This window comes from Colletes gigas, unplaced genomic scaffold (genome assembly GCF_013123115.1).
Source record: "Colletes gigas isolate AHSC1104 unplaced genomic scaffold, ASM1312311v1 Colletes_gigas_Sc00002, whole genome shotgun sequence".
In the NCBI taxonomy this organism is placed as follows: Eukaryota; Metazoa; Arthropoda; class Insecta; order Hymenoptera; family Colletidae; genus Colletes; species Colletes gigas.
Genome location: NW_025106631.1, coordinates 3,291,907 through 3,305,765, shown reverse-complemented (window position 1 = coordinate 3,305,765; position 13,859 = coordinate 3,291,907). Strand labels below are relative to the sequence as shown.

Below are 13,859 nucleotides of genomic sequence, written 5' to 3'. Positions count from 1 at the left end.
ACTAACATTTAATAAATTATACCATGAAGTTATGTATTGTTATTTTTTTTTTCTGCGATAAAAAAATCGATACATAATTTATTAATATCTTTTTATTGTTACTGTATTTTTATACAGAATCGTGACAGAAATGTGGTGAATACATGCCCTAAGATCGAATAACAGAGAATAATGATTTTACATTTATACAATATCCGTGTAATGCTTATTGAGCGGCCTGTACTAGAGCTTCCGCAACTTCAACAGCAATGCCTGCCGCAGCTTTGTCCTGTTCGGACGATGCGGACGAAAGCTGTTGCTGAGCTTGGCTGAGCACGTCTCTAGCCGCAGAACTGTCAAGATTCTCTACCGGATGCGCTTCCTCTGCCAAAATCTATAAGTTTTCAAAACGTTTAAGGATATTTTTATTAACATATTAACAAAGACTAGATAAATATTTGTCTTTCTTTTTCCCCATAATATAATACGTTACTAATATACCTGTATACTATTATCTTCGTTTATAGTGACTGTTCCGGAGGAAACGAAAATTTTTTTGGTATCTCCGCCTTCTTCGTAGACTGTGACTACGCCAGGCTTCAGTACAGCTAATGTGGGAACGTGTTTCGGTAAAATACCAAATGAACCAGAGAACGATGGTACATCCACTTGTTTGATAACAGCTTGATCGTAAAATACCTATTGCAGATGTCATTAAAAATTTACAAATTTTAATTCGAAAGAATGCATATTTAATAGAGTTACGCATATATTTATTCATACCTGATTAGCTCCAGCGAAGGTAAATTTTATTTGATCGCTGGCAGGCGCCGCGTCGGCGTAAGTTCTGTGATTCCGAATGTACCTCAAGTAGGGGCGCAAATTACGAGCGAGAGTGGCCATTTTAACGTACTGCAATCAAAGATCGTTTGTAATATTTAATGGGAACTGTTACGACAAACAATATTTATGTTCGAAGAATGGGCAGAACCGATTACATCACAAGATCGACATACATGCATAACCCATCTTTCTACAATCGCGCACGTTAAATTAACTAGATATATTTACTGAGCGTGGATCGTCTATACTTTCTAAATGCAAGTTCAACGAACTTGTCCGTTTAATCAACCGTGTTTCGTACCGTATTTTAGTTATAGGAGATATCACAGATATAACTGAAGATGAACGAAGTCAAACGTAAGATGAACCTACTTGTCTTGCAGACGACAAAAAGTGTTTCCGTTTTACTCGTTCGATGGCGCGACTGCTGAAATATTGCAGCGCATGCGCAAGCGTGCATTTTCAAGAGGGTGGTTGGGATTGTTGGGAATTGGTTAGAACGGGTCTCCATTCGCAGCAACCTCCACGTGGTGAGACCTGGGTAATATTATTTACCGTTTAATTAATAATCGTATCGCTCTTAGCTGGGTAATGCAATTATTAATTAAAAACTAAATAATATTAGCAAATTGGCTGCGATCCGCTTTGCATAGGTCATCATGAATATAGAGCTTCTTCGCTAGGTTAGTATTGATTCTCATCGAGTCATCAAAGATTCTAGAGTATTGTCAGAGACAAGGTATACGAGTAGATCTTTCAATGTATTTTTTCGGCCCATTTTTATGGGGTCTCAAAACTCCATTACTATTTTCGTGTCATTTGCAACATTACCAACAGATTTAGAAATGAATTTCTCACATGTATTTATGTACACACTACAGCTATCAGCCCATTAACACTTTACCGACCGGTAGCGGTTGATTAATCGGCTATCGGTCGGTAAGCGTTGGTCGGTAAAGAAGTTGATTAATACGCTATCGGTCGGTAAGCGTTGGCCGGTAAAGAAGTTGATTAATACGCTATCGGTCGGTATGTGTTGGCCGGTAAAAAAGTCGATTAATAGGCTATCGGTCGGTAATGTGTTAATATTAATTCGGCGAATAGTTCGCCAACTGACCGTCATCCATGAGAAGAGGACGCTAAAGTCACGTCCGAATTAACAGGTCGGTATGGCAGTCAGATTGGGTCACGAAAGTTCATGAAATGTAAGGTCTGCTCGTATACCTCGTCTGTGACCTTGCATTCAATATATTTTTGTGGCCCACTTTTCTGGGGCCCCATTACCATTTTCATGTAACTCGCAATATTAGCAACAGGTTACACAAATGAACACTAGAGGAAGTGAGACAGAAAATAGAATTAGAATAAGCATGGATTCGGTGGGAAATATAATCCCAAATTATGTGTATGTCTTATTGTGCCGATTAACATTTATTCTCTTACTTCGTCCAAAATTTTGACCACCTAAAATATTTCGATTGTTACGAGAAATTGACTAGTTTCTGAAGAACGAAGAACAATGCACAATAATATCGATAATAACGGAAAAATGGTTTGCTCTCCCGCGACAAAACACTACGTCATTATAAAAGGTAACTGATTTATAGGTTGAGTAACGTGTTTCACGTGGGTGGAAGATTTGGTTCGCTAAGCAACGATAGATTTCAATGCCTGATAAAGAAAGGTCGCAATGAATTAAAATCTCTTCGTTGAAATCACCGTCATTGCTACTGTATCATGTATCACAAAAACTTTAAAAATTCTCGTATAATTATATCAAATTCGAATTTGCTATGTTTATCACATCGATTTTTTCTGATAACATCGTATCAAAATCGATCGTACCAGATGTTGGAATTATTCTATCACTATTGCAATAATAAGAATTATTGCTGTCTGTAATTGGCGCTTAAAATGATATATGATAGAATTCGTATCCTCGGCGCCTGTGTGTATGTTACCCGACGATTACGAATCCGACAGGTGCCACCACCTTGCGGAATAATTTGCGTGTTCCTCGTAACTGACTATCAGGAAAGTATCAAAGTAAAACGAATAGGGGGTTCGTTGCAAAAAACCCGCGAATGCAAGTAAACATACAGACGTACGGTTACACTGTCCTTCTAATATCCTGAGAAATATTGCTTCACCGTTAATATACATAGATGTCGCGATATTAGGTAATGGTAAAATGTCACTCGAGAAATATAAAAGATATAAATATTTTCTTCCAAATTGTTTCTGCCTTGTGCATTTTATTCAAACGACGCACAAGGTGTCTCTGACGAGTACTGTTTCGCGTTAATCGAATTACTTGTCGTTTATATAGCAAGGTGATAAATGAACAGCGGAAAGGATGGGGCCCCGATACGAGTAGGCACAGAATCGTATACATTACGATCGTGTGCATGTGTTCCAACGGTCTCGGAAAGCGATCGCGTCAAGCAGCGTGGAAGAAGGGGATTTTCACGTCAGTTCAGTGAGCTCACGCACTTCGAACGACGATCGTCGGCGACGACGCGATCCGGAAACCTGCAACGTCCAAAAATGGCGTTTATCGCGTAGCTCGCCGCGACACCCGATGTGCCTCGACCTCGTCGACGAGTGGAGCAGGCTCTGTCGAAAGGGAAATCGCGTGAACTCCGTAGGAGTAGGAGGATCCCGTGGCCAAGAAGCTACTCGGTAGACCGACACGATCGTAAATATCAGTTCACATGCCAAACATTCTTACATCCTCGATCGCGCGCGAGTGAACGTACAAGATAGTTCGCGTTCGAGACATTTGTACCGACCAAGTCGAATGTCGCCGTGTACGACGGAAGTTTTTAAATACCTCTTTTGACACGTTCCTCGAACGAATCCACCCCCCCAAATCGCGCCCTTTCGACGTGAATCCCGATTGGCCAATCCGCCGACCTTTCGACCAATCCACGACGATTACCGTAAACTCTCGTCGTGACTTTCGTTCCCAAAACGAACGTTATCGTCGCGGCGAAAAATTCGATCGACCGTTGGCGATCATTTTCCTATTGGATCGTTCGAAACGTCGATTTCAAAAGTTCGACGTGTTTCCACCGGCGCTGTCACGCTGCACGGGTCGAGTGGTCGATCGCGAAACAATTCGAAAAGGACAGATGCAGTGAAAAACGCGAGCGAGATAAATGAATTTTGTGCGCGTGAGTGTGTAAAACACCGGTATCTATATAGTGCTCTGTCGAGAGGTTCCCATTAAACGTTCTGGACGAGTAATGTCTCGTTTTTTGTATTCGTGTAATTGCAGACGCGTTCTCGTACTACGTTCTCGTTACGTCGTCGGTTGCACCATTTGCGTTGCAGTCGTGAACGATTCCGATCGTGTTGTTTATCGTGAAAGTGTCGCGCGAGGGTTGTTTTGAATATCGTAAGTCGCATCGTGCATCGTTTCGAGCGTAGGTAAGTTTCCCGTCTGAAAGTACATTTACGATTCGTCGGATTCTGCGACGATAAAGATACGATGGCGATCGATGTGGACGACGGTCGTCTGTCAAACTTAGCTGCGTCCGGCGTGAAATATTTACGCACTTGCGCAAGTTCACGCCGGTCGGGCAAGGTTTTGAGACAACAGTGATGTCATAGCGCGGCGAGAAGCGATTTCTTTGGCACGTGGAGTGGATGTCACGTTATATCACGCGATATAGAAACCTCGGAACTTGATTAGGATCGATCGTTCGAATTTCTATCCATTTTCGGCCATCTAATCTCACGGCGTATCGATGGATTCACGATCGTGATTTTACCGCGGAATTTCTTTCACCCGTTTTCCTCGCACGGTAGACAAGCGTTGACGGGCCATAAGTATCGTTTCTACGCTTTCTTCTCCCCTTTCTCTCCGTTTGTAACTGTAAAAGATTTAATGAATTCGCACGAAACGGCGGAACGGCGGATTTCCATTTAAAAGGATAAGAAACAGGAGATGCACCCGACGTTCGGAGACGTAGCAACAGGTGCCCGCATAGACACTTTCACCGTGTGAAATTTTTTTTCAACAAACTAATCTTCCCGTGCACCGGGAGCATCTCGCGATTAACTAGACGTTTCGTGGAGAAAATCGAGAGGTGCCAGGCACCGTTTCCGGGCGAATCGAACGCGCCGTTGCGCGTAATTCTGTACGTTTTTAAATTTCGAACGATCTCGCGCTGCAACGAGGTTTCGTTTATCAGGCCACTTGACCCGGGGTTCGCGTTGAATTGTCTCTTATAGACCAGTGGTTGTTAACCTTTTCTCTTCCACGGATCATTCTTTGTAATTTGTTGCAAACAGCCTATGGGAATTCGGTCTTAAATATAAGCTTATTCGTATTGGTAAAGAAAATTATTATATTGATACGGAAATTGGAAATATATTATGATACTGGTTTTGTGTAATAATGTAGTGTCGTTTTGTTTTTTGTACCAATCTGCGTTAGGGTTACTTGCAACCGGAATCACACCCTCCACTGTTTATGTGTTTTCAGCTCGAGTGTTAACGCAAGTGGCCGGCAGCTGTGTAATTAAAAACTAGAGGGGGGCAACAATATTATGTATATAACAATTTTGAATAAACAATTGTTATATAAAAATTATATACAGGATGTTCGGCCACCCCTGGGAGAAATTTTAATGGGAAATTCTAGGGGCCAAAATAGGACGAAAATCAAAGATACTAATTTGTTGATGGAGGCTTCGTTAAAAAGTTATTAACAATTAAATTCAAAAATTTCAAATCGTTCTGGAAAAATTATTTTTGGATGCGAAGGTCAATTACAATCATTTTTGGTGATTAGGCATACCCTCGAAATCCTACCTATTTTCGAGAAAAAAATTCGAGAAGTTGCGAGATTTTTTGACAAATTAAAAAATTTCAAATCGTTTTGAAAAAATTATTTTTGGATGCGAAGGTCAATTACAATCATTTTTGGTGATTAAGCATATCCGCGAAATCCTACCTATTTTCGAGAAAAAAATTCGAGAAGGTGCGAGATTTTTTGACAAATTAAAAAATTTCAAATCGTTTTGAAAAAATTATTTTTGGATGCGAAGGTCAATTACAATCATTTTTGGTGATTAAGCATATCCGCGAAATCCTACCTATTTTCGAGAAAAAAATTCGAGAATGTGCGAGATTTTTTGACAAATTAAAAAATTTCAAATCGTTTTGAAAAAATTATTTTTGGATGCGAAGGTCAATTACAATCATTTTTGGTGATTAAGCATATCCGCGAAATCCTACCTATTTTCGAGAAAAAAATTCGAGAAGGTGCGAGATTTTTTGACAAATTAAAAAATTTCAAATCGTTTTGAAAAAATTATTTTTGGATGCGAAGGTCAATTACAATCATTTTTGGTGATTAAGCATATCCGCGAAATCCTACCTATTTTCGAGAAAAAAATTCGAGAATGTGCGAGATTTTTTGACAAATTAAAAAATTTCAAATCGTTCTGAAAAAATTATTTTTGGTTGCTAGTCTCAATTATAATTATTTTTGGTGAATAGACATACCCCCGAATTTCTACGCATTTTCGAGAAAAAAATTCCAAAAGGTGCGAGATTTTTCGACAAATATAAAAAATTTCAGATCGTTATGAAAAAATTATTTTTGGTTGCTAGGGTCAATTGTAATTGTTTTTGGTGATTAAGCATATCCGCGAAATCCTACCTATTTTCGAGAAAAAAATTCGAGAAGGTGCGAGATTTTTTGACAAATTAAAAAATTTCAAATCGTCATGAAAAAATTATTTTTGGTTGCTAGGGTCAATTATAATTGTTTTTGGTGAATAGACATACCCCAAAATTCCTACGCATTTTGGACAAAAAAAATTCCTTACCGAAAATATAATCTGAGGCCTGAAATGGTTCCTCGAAGTCTTTAAAACGTCATAACTTCTGAACGGATTGAACGATTTTAATGTTTCAAAATGCAAACAACGCGTATTTTGACGAAGAATATGTGGAAATTCTAAGAATATTCAAAAAGCTATTCTTCGACTCCAGAAAATGAGAAAAACCCCATAAAAAATGGGCCAATTTTCAAACAACCATAACTCCTACAATAGTGAGTATATTTCATTGAAATTTTGGGGCGACCTAGAGTTCATAGATACCTGTAAGAAAGTATTAAATAACTTTTCTGTACAGCGCCAATCAAATTTATTAAAAATGAAAAACGAATTTTTAAGGAAAATCGACAACTTAAATATTTTGGCGAAAAACAATTTTTTCAAATCGTTTTGGAAAAATTATTTTCGGTTGCGGGGGTCAATTGCAATCATTTTTGGTGAATAGACATATCCCGGAAATCTTTCGCATTTTCGAGAAAAAGATTCAGTACCAACAGAAATATAAACGTTAATAACTTTTTAACGAAGCCTCCATCAACAAATTACTATTCTTGATTTTCGTCCTATTTTGGTCTCCAGAATCTCCCATTACAATTTTTCCCAGGTACGACCTAACACCCTGTATAATTAAATTAGAGAAAACCAGCCATTTTGAAACTTCGATGTAAGCTTCTATTTGGGACCGAACTTGTTTCATTTATCATATATTCATGAGCCCTTTATCGAATTCAAATCCAAAGGATGACCCCATTTGCCATGGAATTATCACGCCTGTATCATACGATGTTTTAACTGATAAAAAAAAAGGAACGAAAATGGAATCGACCGAGCAATTACGCCCGGAGCAATTGGTGGGCCTGGTGGCCCGTTCCGCGGAGGGCACAGCAGCCAAGGGGATGCCGATCAAAGGCCACGAGGACCTGTGGGTGGAGATTCAGGCGAACACGTTCAGGAACTGGGTGAACGAGCACCTAAAAGCCGCAGACGTTGCTGACGGGCCAGTGATCGATCTCGCGGAGGATTTTCGCGATGGTACGCGACTCTGCGCCCTCGTCGAGGTCCTCACCAAACGACGTCTGCCTCGATGGAATCCGAGACCGGCCAATCAGCATCATCACTTGGAAAACGTATCAACGGCTCTGCAGGCCATCGAGGCTGATGGCGTAAAACTCGTCAACATCGGTGAGTCAACGTTAAATTGGACAAAATTACCTTTTTGAACTGATTAGAAATCCATAGATACGACTACTATGCTAAATACCATGCAATGTTGCTCTAGTTTTTTTTAAAAATCTTTCAGATTACTGGTACAGTAGAGGATCATTATAAGTACCCTTTGTCTGCTGCGTGTAAATGATCTGGAAAGGAATCAATTTATTCCAAGTATATGAGTCGACGTTGAATTGGACAAAATTACATTTTGAACTGATTAGAAATCCATAGATACGACTACTATGCTAAATACTATACACCGTTGCTCTAGTTTTTTTTTTAAATCTTTCAGATTACCGGTATAGTAGAGGACCAGTAAAAGTACCCTTTCTCTGCTGCGTGTAAATGATCTGGAAAAGAATCAATTTATTCCAAGTATATGAGTCGACGTTGAATTGGACAAAATTACATTTTGAACTGATTAGAAATCCATAGATACGACTACTATGCTAAATACTATACACCGTTGCTCTAGTTTTTTTTTTAAATCTTTCAGATTACCGGTATAGTAGAGGACCAGTAAAAGTACCCTTTCTCTGCTGCGTGTAAATGATCTGGAAAAGAATCAATTTATTCCAAGTATATGAGTCGACGTTGAATTGGACAAAATTACATTTTGAACTGATTAGAAATCCATAGATACGACTACTATGCTAAATACTATGCACCGTTGCTCTAGTTTTTTTAAAAAATCTTTCAGATTACTGTTGTAGTAGAGGACCAGTAAAAGTACCCTTTCTGGAAAGGAAACAATTTATTCCTAAATCTAAGTATTTGCCAACAAGCTATCAAGCAATTGGACAGAGGCCATTGATCCCTGCATTTCTAAAACAAAGAGCTATAATTAATAGTTCCTGAGAAAGTAGCTTGTAACAGTTTACTTGGTTCACCCTCGTATCTCCATTACTTGCGACCTATTCTTCTCATGTAATCGTCAGTTTCTTACAAACGTTCTGACTTTTGTTTTCAAGCGGAAGGCACGAGTCAACGCGACGGACGAGATCCGCATGCAAGCATCGAAGCTGCATCCAACGAAGCTCCCCCTCGCGGACAATAAATCAGTCGCTCTCGAGTCACGGGCGACGATTTCCTCGGCGAGAACGACACCGCTAAAACGCGATCGTATGCGAGGCTGTTTCCCCGCTCGTGGAAAGATACCGATCGCGTTTCGCGTTCGGTCGCTTTTGGCGATCGTATCGTTCCCGGCCGCTAAACGATTTCTCGTCGTTGCTCGCAGGTGTATAATTACACAGGCCGACTCCTCGAATGACTTCACCCGGTCGTTACGTCGCCGCCGTTACGTTGCACAATTTTATTCGTAACGCCTTCTTGATAATCGACTCGCAGATAACCCACATGCGAGGTGCTTTGTTTACCGGTCAAGTATGCCGCCCGAGCGGAAAGGATACGCGTACGCGTGAAACGCGCGATCGTCGATCAGAAATAGTCACCCAAGGTGGCTATAGCTACCCATACCATTCCTTAATCATGGGACAGTAGCTGAATCATCGGTCTATCGCTGAATCGCGTGTCCTTCTGATCGATTCAAACGTTTATTGAGTTTCTTAACCCTGAACTGTAATACCAATACAGTGAAAACTCTATTTTCTATTTTTTTTTTTTGGGTGCGATAACACCATTTATCTTCTATTTTTTAATCTTTTTAAATTCTCTATTTTTTACTCCCACTTGTCTCCTGTTCCCTGTTCCTTACTCCAGTTATTCCCCTCCTTTCTACTCTTTTAACTCCTTCCTCTCCTCATTATCTCCTTTTCCCCTTTTTAACCCTAATTTCGCCTTCAGATGTCGCTTACAACTAAAATTAAAGTTAACCTTAACCTATTACAAAAGACAATCAAACTAAAATAACATTACTTAATTACTAATTATCACTACCAGTGAAAACTCGATAAATGTCCTCGAAAGCTGTTCCGTAAATGGTACATTTTTATCTTCGCCAATAGGGGGATCCCCCTCGAACCAGCGAGACGAAGTGTAACCGGAGACGTAACGGCTTTCTTTAAAAATCCTTATTGCCTTCGTCATCTTCGTTCAAAGACCACACTACTGTACAAGAAGAAAGATTTTTATCTTTTACTTTTTTTTAATCAAAATTATACTATCACGCGGGGGAGATTTTTCTAATTAAAATGAGACTAAACACGATATAATAATTTAATTAATAAAAAATTATTTTTGGTTGCTGGGGTCAATTACAATCATATTTGGTCAATATACATACCCACGAATTCCTGCGTATTTTCGAGAAAAAAATTCGAGAAGGTGCGAAATTTTTCGACAAAATTAAAAAATTTCAGATCGTTCTGAAAAAATTATTTTTGGATTCTGGGGTCAATTACAGTCACTTTTGGTCAATAGACGTACCCCCGAAATTCTACTCACTTTCTCGAAGAAAATTAAAAACAATCATCGAGGTATTTTTTTTTAAACTCAATTCAAACTTGACAAACATTTACCATAAAAAATTGTAACTAATTGCTAATATTGTAAAAAGATTGTCTAAAAGTTTAGAAGTTACTATAATACTGTACATAACAAAAATCAAATTAATGCAATTAAATTGCAATAAATTTCGAACATCATTTTCAACAATAAATTGGTAAATTCAGTAAAAATTATGGACAGTGTTAAAATCTACGTTCCTCTATTAACATTCTGAGATATAAAAATTTATAAAACGTAGACTTTATTTTTTTCACTTTTGTCCATTGTTGAAATGGCGTTTAACGAGTATTCTTTAGTGACGAATGAAATTTGCCCGACTCCGTCTGACATTTACTATAACGTGGCGTGTAATAATGGTCCTCAACGTCCAGTTTCCGAACACACAGTCGCGGTTATCATTTGCAATCAAAAAATATGGCCGTTACGTCACTGGTTGCAAATCGGACTTCGAGGTCGTTGCCTTTCTTGCGCTCTATCGGCGCCTACGAGGCTGTTCAGACCCATTACGATTATGCTCGTGTAGCCGGCGACTAATTTAATTTCCAACGCGCGAGCGGCAAACCGATGCATCGGCGATAAAGCCTGCGCATTTACGCGTCTCGTGCATCGAGAGAAGCCTCGAACGGGGGGGCAAGAATGCGTTAATTCCGCATTAACGGGAGAACATTAATTGAAATCGTTTAAAAGGTTCGAGCCTGAACATCCTCGCTGGCAAATTGTTTCCAATAAACTGGATCAGTGTTTCTCAAACTTCCTGCAAACGCGTACGAACCTTTTGTCAAACTGCCAAACGAGACTTTTGTCGGTGTAATTAGCAAGTACAATACACACTTAAATGAAATCACGCATTATTTTTTACGTAAGTCGAGTCTTTTCGTCATTCTGCATACCAACGAATCAAGGCGTGACCATCCAAGTCGTAATACGTACTTCTGAAGATGTTTCATATCCTATTCTTACACCGAAGATCTTGATTCTCGCGTTAAAATCTTATTCGTCACACCACACTACGTAGCACTAACGACTTTGATCGCGGATACCGGTTTAAACAATGCGATTTGCAAGCATATTTCATAAGTTTACGTCTTGGATGCTCCTGCTTTCCAGATATTGCTTATTTATCGCGTTAGATCGAATCAGTTTGAAACTTGTAATAGGTTTTTCTAATGACGAAAGAGCTGATATGTTTAGCGCGTTCGCGAACTACGGTAAAACTAAACGGAATCATTGCAGAGATTTATCGTACCGCATATCCTGTGTACAAACGCGATGGAATCGTATCGGTGTAAAATAGATTTTTAATTGCCATCCTAAATAGGATGCCGATAGTTAACGGGTTAAACGTTCGAATCCATCCGCGGATAAATCTCTCCTTCGAGCGATTATTCGTCGACTAAGTTTCACACGCGTACGTCCTTTTCCCACATATGAGAATTGAATGGAGATTTAGGTCACCTCGAAGACGAATCGATGCCCATCGACGCGAATGCAACTCGATGCGTTGTACGTGAAATAATAATATTGATCTGTAAACTTTTTTGTGCCCGTAGGGAACGTGGACATCGTGAATGGAAATTTGAAACTGATCCTTGGTCTGATATGGTCGCTCATTGTGAGGTACCAAATAGGCAAGTCCAAGTTCCCGCCAAGGAAACTCATGCTCGCATGGCTCAAGGTCAGTATACGTAATTGCACGGGGCGACCTTGCTGCACCGCGAGCGTAATCTCCGCGTGCAAATATAAGAAACACTCGAGCTGGATACACGTTTTACGGAATACATTAAATAATGGCGATCGAAGGGGTTACGCCATCTTGAAGGCGACGAAACAGAGAAACTTTCTGTGACAATTTGGGAACCATCAAACTTGGACAGTGTTATTATAATTGAATGTACAGTAGAACCTATGTTATCCTTGTTTATAGAGAGATAAAATTATTTGTAAATCATACGAATTTTTTTAGTTGTGTAATTGTTTGGAATTAGGGGGGGAGTCTCATGTGAATGATAGAAAATCGAACCATTTTTCTCAATTTTTTTTTAAGGAAATGTTACATCTGATGTTATGATTCTTTTTTGCAAGTTACTTAGCTATCCTTTGGGAGTACAAGATAATTTTTTTATTAATTTTTAGTAACTTTTAATGTTGTTATCACGTTCACAGTAACCATGTGTTTAAACACTGGCGTAGGTGATTGCAGCTCTCAGTATAATTGAGAAATAATTAATTTATGTTGAAAATTGACAAAATGGTGGAAGTTTAAAGTAAAAATTGCAAAATTTCGTCGTTTCTTTTGCAACTTTTTAATAAAAAATTGATAAAAATAAACTGATTATAAAAATTTGATTTTAGTAGATCCTCTTGATCCTGTCGTAAAACTTTCGAAACAGTAATGTCTGTCACAGACTTTTTAAAATTTATTTTTAAAATTGGCGTTAAATTAAAGTTTAATGTACCCTGAATTAATATACAAAAAATCATCGAGCTATTTTTTTTAAAACTGAATTCAAACTTGATAAACATTTAACATATATAATTGTTCTGAAAAAATTATTTTTGGTTGTTGGGGTCAATTACAATCATTTTTTATGAATAGACATACCCACGAATTCCTACCTATTTTCGAGAAAAAAATTCGAGAAGGTACGAAATTTTTCGACAAAATTTAAAAATTTCAAATCGTTCTGGAAAAATTATTTTTGGTTTCTAGGGTCAATTATAATCACTTTTGGTTAATAGATATACCCCTGAATTTCTAACCATTTTCGAGAAAAAAATTCGAGAAGGTGCGAAATTTTTTGACAAAATTAAAAAATTTCAAATCGTTCTGAAAAAATTATTTTTAGTTTCTGGGTCAATTACAATCATTTTTTATGAATAGACATACACCCGAATTCCAACCTATTTTCGAGAAAAAAATTCGAGAATGTACGAAATTTTTCGACAAAATTAAAAAATTTCAAATCGTTCTGAAAAAATTATTTTTGGTTTCTGGGGTCAATTATAATCACTTTTGGTCAATAGATATACCTCTGAATTTCTACCTATTTTCGAGAAAAAAATTCGAGAAGGTGCGAAATTTTTCGACGAAATTAAAAAATTTCAAATCGTTCTGAAAAAATTATTTTTGGTTTCTGGGGTCAATTATAATCACTTTTGGTCAATAGACGTACCCCCGAAATTCTACTCACTTACTAGAAAAAAATTAAAAAAAATCATCGAGGTATTCTTTTTTAAACTCAATTTAAAGTTGATAAACATTTACCATAAAAAATTGGGACCAATTGCTAATATTGTAAAAAGATTGTTTAACAGTTTGGAAGGTTCTATAATACTGTACATAACTTGCAAAAATCAAATTAAAAACACAAATTTTCGGTAAATGACACATGTTTAAGAAAATGCACCGAAAATTGCAATAAATTTCCTAACATCATTTCCAACAACACATTCTGAACATCCAAACTTGAACACTGTTATTACAATTTAACACTAGAACTATCG

At 38.1% G+C, this 13,859-nt stretch overlaps 2 protein-coding genes across 5 annotated transcripts in view; one reads left to right on the top strand and one right to left on the bottom strand.

Moving 5' to 3' along the window:
* Positions 1 to 111: 111 nt before the first annotated feature.
* Positions 112 to 1,239, bottom strand: LOC122398569 (ATP synthase subunit delta, mitochondrial). Of its 2 annotated transcripts, XM_043398578.1 has the most exons (4): positions 1,124 to 1,239; positions 763 to 891; positions 481 to 678; positions 112 to 373 (listed from the first exon to the last, which is right to left on the bottom strand). In XM_043398578.1, exons 2-4 carry the CDS (start codon positions 880 to 882, stop codon positions 206 to 208), a joined length of 486 nt encoding a protein of 161 aa, XP_043254513.1. In that variant the 5' UTR covers positions 883 to 891; positions 1,124 to 1,239; the 3' UTR covers positions 112 to 205. The 2 variants fall into 2 exon arrangements, with proteins under 2 accessions (XP_043254513.1, XP_043254523.1); XM_043398588.1 differs by lacking the exon at positions 1,124 to 1,239 and having other exon boundaries at positions 763 to 1,117.
* Positions 1,240 to 3,316: 2,077 nt separating this feature from the next.
* Positions 3,317 to 13,859, top strand: part of LOC122398449 (filamin-A) — a 36,300-nt gene continuing 25,757 nt past the window's right edge. Inside the window, exons 1-3 of one of the 3 annotated variants that reach the window (XM_043398313.1) lie at positions 3,317 to 3,504; positions 7,485 to 7,859; positions 11,906 to 12,030. In XM_043398313.1, the coding sequence (XP_043254248.1) occupies positions 7,493 to 7,859; positions 11,906 to 12,030 (492 nt within the window). In that variant the 5' untranslated portion in view covers positions 3,317 to 3,504; positions 7,485 to 7,492. Of the gene's footprint in view, positions 3,521 to 3,919; positions 4,255 to 7,484; positions 7,860 to 11,905; positions 12,031 to 13,859 lie in introns of those variants that run through there. The other 2 variants (XM_043398296.1, XM_043398303.1) reach the window with 2 other exon arrangements.